The 10000-nt window shown below is 46.8% G+C and overlaps 2 protein-coding genes across 2 annotated transcripts in view; one reads left to right on the forward strand and one right to left on the reverse strand.

The window, feature by feature from the left end:
- Positions 1 to 2222, reverse strand: part of tfb2m (transcription factor B2, mitochondrial) — an 8273-nt gene extending 6051 nt beyond the window's left edge. Inside the window, exons 1-2 of the mRNA XM_063193356.1 lie at positions 1942 to 2222; positions 1339 to 1638 (exon numbers count right to left, since the gene is read on the reverse strand). Of these exons, the coding sequence (XP_063049426.1) occupies positions 1339 to 1638; positions 1942 to 2194 (553 nt within the window). The 5' untranslated portion in view covers positions 2195 to 2222. The remainder of the gene's footprint in view (positions 1 to 1338; positions 1639 to 1941) is intronic.
- A 3516-nt stretch (positions 2223 to 5738) lies between these two features.
- Positions 5739 to 10000, forward strand: part of sv2 (synaptic vesicle glycoprotein 2) — a 12698-nt gene continuing 8436 nt past the window's right edge. The window contains exons 1-3 of the mRNA XM_063193355.1: positions 5739 to 6160; positions 7917 to 8124; positions 8752 to 8878. Of these exons, the coding sequence (XP_063049425.1) occupies positions 5768 to 6160; positions 7917 to 8124; positions 8752 to 8878 (728 nt within the window). The 5' untranslated portion in view covers positions 5739 to 5767. The remainder of the gene's footprint in view (positions 6161 to 7916; positions 8125 to 8751; positions 8879 to 10000) is intronic.

Consider the following 10000-nt stretch of genomic DNA (forward strand, 5'->3'; position numbering starts at 1 on the left):
AAAAGGCTTCAAAGTTTTCCATATGGCGCGATAACTGTGTTGTCGGTAAATTGGTGGTGACACTTCCTGGTAATGCTTGTTTAGGATAGAAATTTAATGCACACAAAAACCCCCCCAAAAAAACAACATTTATGTGTCTTTTTGCCACAAAAAACAGAGTTACTGCGTTCTTGGCTGGTATTACTGCCACAAAATGGAGTTACTGCAGGAGTTACTGCGTTCTTAGCTTGTATTACTGTCTACTCCCAAACCAGTCCCATTGGAACGTGCAGCAGTAACTCGCCGACTTACTGCGTTTTTGTTTAACCTTTTTTGGGTCATTTTTGCACTTGAGTTTTCTCCAAAACGGGACGGTGTTGGACCACCATATTTGGACACAAGACAAATGAGGTAGTTTAGAACCGATTTCCGATATAAATTTTTTTTCGACCATTTTGAGTTACTGCGTTCTAGTATTGCACGGCAGTATAGCTGAACAAAGTAGTCTAAGCAATGAGCCAACCAGTAGTGGAATGACTTCACACCTGAAACTCAGCAGGCTGCAAAGTTATGACTGTTGTGACGTCCCCCTGCGCCCCCTAGAGGCCACCTCTGGCTAGTGCAGGGCAGCGCTGAGCCTGATTACTGGGATCAATCATGTCCACCTGGACGCAGGTCGAGGATATAAACACTGTACTACACATCTGGGGTGCTCTTGAGAAATAACAACAATAATCATAATCATAATAATAATATTAAAGGGACACTGTGCAGGAAATGATCAAAAAAGGTACTACAACTATGCTGCTCATTGAAACTGGGCTGCCTATTGCCCAATTTGATCTTTTCATAAAAGTTTACTAAGTAATTAACTAATATTTTCTAGCATGGCCCAAGTACAGTGGGTTTTACAGCTAAAAATGGCCATTTCTGGAAAATCTAAATGGCGGACCGTGGAGAAGATCCCCCTTTTCATGTATGAAAAGTGCAATTTTTCCAGTCATAATGAACATTTTGAATTTGATGGTGGTGGTAAACATTCATGAAAAAGGCAACATTAGTGAATGAGTAGCATGGATTCTGGAAATAAACGACAAAAAATCCTGCACAGTGTCCCTTTAATAATAACAACAATAATAATAATACCTGGGTCTGCGTTGCTGTGTCGTATGTAATTAGTCAAATGTTATAATAATAATAATAATAATAAATCATAATAATAATAATAATAATAGTAATAATAATAATAATAATACTACCTGGGTCGCACTCCAGTATGAGGGCGTTGCTGTGCCGGATGTCGTCTGCCAGGTGTAGTAATAATAATAATAATAATAATAATAATAATAATAATAATACCTGGGTCGCACTCCAGTATGAGAGCGTTGCTGTGTCGGATGTCGTCTGCCAGGTGTTCCGTGACCAGTCGTGCGAGCGCAGGTTCCACTAGGAAGCGTCGGAGGGATTTGCATGCGAGCGCCCTGCGCGTGTTCTCAACCACGTCCCCCAGGTCCAGCGCACTGCTGCTGTGACGCCCGACGGCGCCCCGCGCAGGCTGCGGACGGTACTGCTCCTTCATCGCCACGGCAACGGCCGCCGCCGCAGAGAGGTTCCGCTGGGAGCTCCGGGAGGAGGGAGAGGTGCGCTCCCCTTTTTTACCTGCAGGGGGGGTGTGACAATATGACGACGTTAGAGGTGCGCTCCCCTTTTTTACCTGTAGGGGGTGTGTGACGATATTTCGATGTTAAATCGAGACTAATCGTGAATTTGTGTTAGACGCTTACCTGCTCAGGGCTCATTTGCGTTGTGATGGGGAAGTGACTACAGCTCTGCTCTGGGTGTGTTTGTTCGTTTTTGTTTTGTGTGTGCGTTTTTTACTTTTGTTTGTGTGTGTGTGTGTGTGTGTGTGTGTGTGTGTGTGTGTGTGTGTGTGTGTGTGTGTGTGTGTGTGTGTGTGTGTACCTGTGGCGCCGGGGGATTTGCGTTGTGTTGGGGACAGTGGCTCCAAAGAGCAGGTCTTGCTGGAGGTGACGACCGATCTACTCTGCGTGTGTGTGTGTGGCGCGTGCTGCGTCTTGCTGGAGGTGATGACCGCTCTGCTCTGGGACACAGCAGCTGATTGGGTGAGGGCTGGTGACCTGCCCCACGTCGGTCTCCCTAGCAACGCCCTCACGGTCAGGACGAAGAGCCCACAGCCGCCACAGGAGGACGTCATGATGCTGCGACTGGTGCTGATGCTGCGACTGATGATGTTGCTATGGAGGCTGTTGCTATGGAGGCTGTGGAGACATTACATTACATTACATTACATTACATTACATTACATTACATCACGTCATGATGCTACGACTGGTGCTGATGCTGCTGCTGATGCTGCTATGGAGGCTGTGGAGACATTACATTACATTACATTACATTACATTACATTACATCATGATGCTACGACTGGTGCTGATGCTGATGCTACTGTGGAGGCTGTGGAGACAATACATTACATTACATTACATTACATTACATCATGATGCTACGACTGGTGCTGATGCTGTGGAGGGAAGGGAGATACGGGCAAGACAGGATGGCAGTTAATTGGTGCAAATTCATTCATTACATCACATTACATTTTTTATATCACACCTACCGCTTTTTATCCACGGCGACTTTTTTTTTACAGGGTATTGGCTACAGCCCCTGGAGCAGTGTGGGGTTAAGTGCCTTGCTCAAGGGCACTTCAGCCATGGATGAGAGTAGAGAGAGAGAGGTTCCATTGGCCCATTGTTTCCTGGTCCTATTCTTGGGGGGGAAATCCCCCTTTAGGCAGACCTAGGCAGACCTGAGGACTGGTCTATTCAATGCTAGGAGCATTATGACACGCCCCTTTAGGCAGACCGGAACCTGGTCACGTTAGGTGCCCATAGAAACCTATTATGTTGGCATATCTCTATATACTTAAAGAATATCTGGTTCAGCCATGGATGGAGATGTAGGGAGAGGTGGGATTTCAACCTGCAACCCTCTGGTCCTTAAAGGACCAGTTCAGTCAAATTCAACATGCATTTGTAATGCTCACACTACCCTGGACTTGTCAGTACCTGAGGTTTTTTTTTCTTCTTCTTCAGCCTTTTCCGAGATCTTGGTCATTGTAATGGGGGCAGCGCTTTGTTTACATTTAAAACATTTTTTTAATTCATTCCCAAAAACATCCGAAAGGTAATACAACATCAGCAGACAACTAGCAAACATCAGTACGTTTTGGGAAAATATTTGGAGTAGGCCTATGTTCATTTTTTGTTAAATGTAAACAAACGCAGCCCCCATTAGAATAGCGCATATCTCGGAAAGGGCTTAGCCGAAAAATGTGACATCACCGGGTACTGACAAGTCAAGGGTAGCGTGAGCAATACAACAGCATATTGAAATTGACTGAACTGGTCCTTTAAGCGGCTCTATAAGCGCTCTAACCATTAAGCTACGGCTGCCTACAGCTGATGATATTTATGATGTTGTCTGACAGCATCCAAGTGTGCATGCCCACTGTGGCACTGATCACCAAACATACTACACACACACAGCCAGATTAACGCACAGGCTAGATATGGCTGTACCGATACCACTTTTTTAAAAAACGATACAAGTATGAGTACATTAATGTGTGTACTTGCCGATACCGAGTACCGATACCGATACCTTTTACCACCAAAATACAATAAAAATAAATGCATGGCCTTGTTTTTTTCCACCTGTGATATTTTTATTGTCCATTTCCATGTAGATTTAAATGTTAGTAAATGTATGAGGTGGCACTTTTTTCCATGCTGCTTTCAAGTCCACAGAACGTGACAAGATTTTGCATTTTTTTTGTGTAATAGCAGTATCGTTCCTGGTATCGGCAAGTGCTTGACGAGTACGAGTACGAGTATAATGAGCAGTATCGGGTGCCGATACCGATACCAGTATCGGTATTGGTGCATCCCTAACGCACAGGCTAGATATGGCTGCAGGCAGCCTCACAACCTGTAGCATAAGAGCCCTGTACACACGCACATGACGTGTTGCACTGGCTGCTGACAGGGGACAGGAGACAGGGTTGGCAGTTAAAGCTAAGATCATTATAGGCCCAATGGCTATGAATCACAGGGTGCGTTCCTATATGCACACTCCCATCCTCCACTTGTGCTTGTGGCCTCGCCCCGCCTCCTGTCCCCTCCTCCATGGAGGAAACATTAAAGTTTCCCAGCTGTCAGCCTAGCCACAACGACTTTTGAGGGACTTTTGTTTTTCATTCACCATCTCAGTTGCGAATGAGAAAATGACATTAGAATTGTGCTTTTGCAAGATATTGAATTATTTTTATGTTGTCAGTGACATCACCATGAGGTCACAAGCAGGCAAGTGAGCAAGGGAGGATGGAAGTCTGCATATTGGAATCCACTCACAGACTACACGATACTAAGCATGCTGTCTGGGTGGATGCCAGCTTTTCCAAAAAACCCAGACGTGAGATTTCAGGGGATGCTTGCGCCTGTGCCTCAAATTTGTTATGTGATCAGGTTGGTATATGTGGTACTCTCGCTGTGTTGCAAACAAGTACACACAACAAAACACATAGAAGGCCGTGTCTCGTGTAGAGACTGAATTGATTCACCGAAATGATCAGGTGAACATTAATCTAACTTACATCTGATGCTTTAGACCTGTATCACCAAATCACAGCTGAGGTCCAATCAGGATTCGAAATAATGCGAGAGGAAAAATATCTAGAGTGAGCTTTATTTGTTGAGTGCGAAAAATGAAGGCCACATGATTGACACTTTTCAACCCTGCATGCAATACAGTGCCGATGTCTTACATGCCGTGGCACTGATCACAGCTGCTACTTCATTATGTTATCATGTGGCTGACTCTAAACGTCTAAATCGATATACGAAGGAGGACACATTCTAAAAGAGTCATTCTGAAAACACATGGGCACAGGGGTCACCATTTGGCAACCCAGATAGCATCTTAAGTAACGGCACAACCGCTACATTTGACAACATTATAGCCAGCGGCCTATTTGGCAGACGGCAAGGTCATATTTACATTATATACACAGTACTTAACACGCATGTGACGGCAGTATAACTTTACATGTGGTTATTTCAGGTCTTGTATACTGTACAGTGTGTACAGTTAGCGATGCATTTGGTTTCAGGTTAGCTTCCCCTATGCTGCATTTTAAACCACGCATCTTACAAACACTGCACAAATAAACAGGATCGTTCCATAACGCTAATGCAAAGCTGTCTGTTAACCAGCTGTTTGTAGGCTATACTGACTAATATTTGCTGTCATTGTAACGGCCATGTAGTCAAACAGTTATGTCGTTAGCATACAAGCTACGTGGAGGTTGTTGGTTAACTTTAGCAAGCTAACCAGCTAAGTTCGTTGGCAACAACAGCACATCAGAACCCAGCAAACATCAGTAACGCACCATATTGAATCTGGTTGGAAAGAAGCATTGCAAATAACTTACTCGATCGTCTTTTAACGGCTAGGGACATCAATTTAAGGCATCCTTTCTCGAGGTCGTGCTTGACATTGACCAAGCATGGTAGTCCTCATTTCGCAACTTTTTTTTGCCCACCTCCAAACAGTCGACGTCATCGAGGTGCGACGCATAACATTGTTTAGGAAATAACTTCCGTATGATTTGGATCCGAGCACGGGTCCCGTGTCAGGCATCCCTCTAGTTTGGATTAAACTGAAAGGCACATATACATTACATTCCACACCTCAGCAAAAAAAAACTATGGGAGACACACACTGGGAACCACTGCTTGTTAGAAAAACTAGTGGCTCGGATGAAGAAGAAGAGGAAGAAGAGGACGAAGTTGTGTTCGAGAGAGGCGGGCGCGATGGAATTCGCCACAGCAGCTGCAGTTCTGTGAAACTCTCTCATGCAGAAGCGATCGAAGAGTCCGGCTTCGGGCTGTTCCACGGTCTCCTGCTCGTGGTATGCGGCTGGGCAAACGCCAGCGACGCCGTGGAGATACTGTGCGTGTCGTTTCTGCTGCCCACGGCCCGCTGTGACCTGCAGCTGAGCTCCTCTGACATGGGGATCCTGATGGCGAGTCTGTTCCTCGGCATGATGGTCGGAGGCTATACGTGGGGCTACCTCGCCGACACACGCGGACGCAGGAAGGTACAGTACAGTACAGTATAGCACAGTACAGTCACATAGAGAAAAGTAGATTAGAGGAGAGGAGAGGAGAGTAGCATGATGGTCGGAGGCTATACGTGGGGCTACCTCGCGGACACACGCGGACGCAGGAAGGTACAGTACAGTACAGTACAGTCACATAGAGAAAAGTAGATTAGAGGAGAGTAGAGTAGATTAGAGGGAGAGGAGAGGAGAGTGCAGTGCAGGAGAGTAGTGCAGTAGAGTACAGTGCAGTACAGTACAGTGCATTAGAAAAAAGGTTAAGGCCTACTGTAGAGTTGAGTATAGTACAGTAGAGCAGAGTACAGTTGAGTACAGTACAGTCCAGTCACATAGAGAACAGTAGATTAGAGTACAGTGCAGTGCAGTAGTAGTAGGCCTACAGTAGAGTACAGTACAGTAGCATAGAGTAGAGTAGTAGAGTAGGGCCTACTGTGGAGTTGAGTACAGTACAGTAGAGCAGAGTACAGTTGAGTACAGTACAGTACAGTCACATAGAGAAAAGTAGAGTAGAGTAGAGTAGAGTAGAGTAGATTAGGATCTACTGTGGAGTTGAGTATAGTACAGTAGAGCAGAGTACAGTTGAGTACAGTACAGTCCAGTCACATAGAGAACAGTAGATTAGAGTACAGTGCAGTGCAGTAGTAGTAGGCCTACAGTAGTACAGTGCAGAGGTAGAGTAGTGTAGTAGAGTCGGGCCTGCTGTGGAGTTGAGTATAGTACAGTAGGATACTGTGGAGTAGAATAGAGTAGTAGAGTAATAGAGTACCGTAGTAGAGTAGATCTGAGTAGAGTAGTGTAGTAGAGTCGGGCCTGCTGTGGAGTAGAGTATAGTGCAATAGGATACTGTGGAGTAGAGTATAGTGCAATAGGATACTGTGGAGTAGAGTAGAGTAGGATACTGTGGAGTAGAGTAGAGTAGGATACTGTGGAGTAGAGTATAGTAGGATACTGTGGAGTTGAGTATAGTGCAATAGGATACTGTGGAGTAGAGTAGAGTAGGATACTGTGGAGTAGAGTAGAGTAGGATACTGTGGAGTTGAGTATAGTAGGATACTGTGGAGTAGAGTAGAGTAGAGTAGGATACTGTGGAGTAGAGTAGAGTAGAGTACAGTAGGATACTGTGGAGTAGATACTGTGGAGTTGAGTATAGTAGGGCCTACTGTGGAGTAGAGTAGAGTAGAGTAGGATACTGTGGAGTACAGTAGAGTACAGTAGGATACTGTGGAGTAGAGTAGAGTAGGGCCTACTGTGGAGTAGAATACTGTGGAGTAGAGTAGAGTAGAGTAGAGTACTGTGGAGTAGAGTAGAGTAGAGTAGAGTACTGTGGAGTAGAGTAGAGTAGGATACTGTGGAGTAGAGTAGAGTAGTGGAGTTGAGTGTAGTACAGTAGAGTAGAGTAGAGTAGAGTAGGGCCTACTGTGGAGTAGAATACTGTGGAGTAGTGTAGAGTAGTAGAGTAGAGTAGAGTAGAGAAGAGAACAGTAGAATAGAGCTGTGGAGTAGAGTAGAGTACAGCAGAGTATAGTACAGTACAGTAGAGTAGGGCTTGCTGTGGAGTTATTGCTCGATTTTCGTGGTTGGGCAACGCCTCCGCTGCCTATTCGACTCGTGGTCGATTTACGATCGAAGTGCTGTGCAGTAGAGTAGGGCCTACTTTAGGCCAGCCTGGCTCAGCGTTAACACTCTCATACTCCCCTCCCCCCACCCCCCTCTATCACCCACCCCCCCCTCTCAGGTGCTGGTGGCGTCCCTGGCGGTGAACGGTGTTTTCGGGGCGTTGGCCAGCCTGGCTCCGCGCTTCTGGCTCTTCCTGCTGCTGCGATTGGTCAGCGGGTTCGGTGTGGGCGGGTCCATACCGGTCATCTTCTCCTACTTCTCTGAGTTCCAACCGAGGCAGAGGAGGGGGGCCATGGTGAGCGCTCTCGCCACCTTCTGGATGGCAGGTAAATAGCCTGTGTGTGTGTGTGTGCATGCGTGCGTGTGTGACAGCTTTTTGTGACTAACACTGACTGATATTTAATCAAGGCTGAATGTATAGTGTCACTTATGAACCTTTCCTAGTCTGTTTCTCCCTTAATATTAGTGTCAGATTCAAACCATTGTAGTTCTGGGGTGCTACCTTGCTACTAAACAGGCACACCAAGTATGATTGAAATCTGTGTTGGTTGGGTCCCAAAGTGTCTGCTTTTAAGTGAAATGATCCAATAAAAGTACTCTGCTATCTTATGCTGGGTCATACCCAACACCCCTCTCCTAATAAAAGCTCTCTGCTATCTTCTTTAATAAAAGCTCTCTGCTGTCTTCTTTTCCTCCTCCAGGTAACATCCTGGCGGCGGGTTTAGCTTGGGGGGTCATACCCAACACCCCTCTCCTAATAAAAGTTCTCTGCTGTCTCCAGGTAACATCCTGGCTGCGGGTTTAGCTTGGGGGGTCATACCCAACACCCCTCTCCTAATAAAAGTTCTCTGCTATCTCCAGGTAACATCCTGGCGGCAGGTTTAGCTTGGGGGGTCATACCCGACACCCCTCTCCTAATAAAAGCTCTCTGCTATCTTCTTTTCCTCCTCCAGGTAACATCCTGGCGGCGGGTTTAGCTTGGGGGGTCATACCCAACACCCGTCTCCTGAGTCTGCAGCTGCCGAGGGGGCTCGTCTTCCAGAGCTGGCGGCTCTTTATGGTGCTGTGTGCCGTGCCCAGGTAGGATAGTAGGCTGAGTGTGTGTGTGTGTGTGTGTGTGTGTGTGTGTGCCCAGGTAGGCTAAAGGGCTGTGTGTGTGTGTGTGTGTGTGTGTGTGTGTGCGTGTGTGTGTGTGCGTGTGTGTGTGTGTGTGTGCGTGTGCGTGTGCGTGTGTGTGTGTGTGTGTGTGTGCGCGTGTGCGGTGCCCAGGTAGGGTAAAGGGTGTGTGTGTGTGTGTGTGTGTGTGTGTGTGTGTGTGTGTGTGTGTGTGTGTGTGTGTGTGTGTGTGTGCGTGTGCGGTGCCCATAAAGGGTAAAGGGCTGAGTGTGTGTGTGTGTGTGTGTGTGTCTTCATGGTGCTGTGTGCCGTGCCCAGGTAGGATAGTAGGCTGTGTGTGTGTGTGTGTGTGTGTGTGTGTGTTCATGGTGCTGTGTGCGGCACCCAGGTAGGGTAATAGTGTGTGTGTTCATTGTGTGTGTTCATTGTGTGTGTGCATTGTGTGTGTTCATTGTGTGTGTGCGTGTGTGTGTGTGTGTGTGTGTGTTCATTGTGTGATTGTGTGTTTGTGTGTGTGTGTCTTCATGGTGTGTGTGTGTGTGTGTGTGTGTGTGTGTGTGTGTGTGTGTGCGCGCGGTCCCCAGGTAGGGTAATAGGCTGTGTGTGCGTGTGTGTGTGTCGTGTGTGTCTTCATGGTGCTCTTTATGGTGTGTGTGTGTGTGTGTGTGTGTGTGTGTGTGTGTGTGTGTGTGTGTGTGTCCGTGTGTCCGTGTGTGTGTGTGTGTGTGTGCGTGTGTGAGTGTGTGTGTGTGTGTGTGTGTTTGTCTTCATTGTGTGTGTGTGTGTGTGTGTGTGTGTGTGTGTGTGTGTGTGTTCATGGTGTGTGTGTGTGTGTGTGTGTTCATGGTGTGTGTGTGTGTGTGTGTGTGTGTGTGTGTGTGTGTGTGTGTGTGTGTGTGTGTGTGTGTGTGTGTGTGTGTGTGTGTGTGTGCGGTCCCCCAGTCTCTCCTCTGCTCTGCTCTTCATGGTGTGTGTGTGTGTGTGTGTGTGTGTGTGTGTGTGTGTGTGTGTGTGTGTGTGTGTGTGTGTGTGTGTGTGTGTTCATGGTGTGTGTGTGTGTGTGTTCATGGTGTGTGTGTGTGTGTG

This window comes from Engraulis encrasicolus, unplaced genomic scaffold (genome assembly GCF_034702125.1).
Source record: "Engraulis encrasicolus isolate BLACKSEA-1 unplaced genomic scaffold, IST_EnEncr_1.0 scaffold_35_np1212, whole genome shotgun sequence".
Classification (NCBI taxonomy): Eukaryota; Metazoa; Chordata; class Actinopteri; order Clupeiformes; family Engraulidae; genus Engraulis; species Engraulis encrasicolus.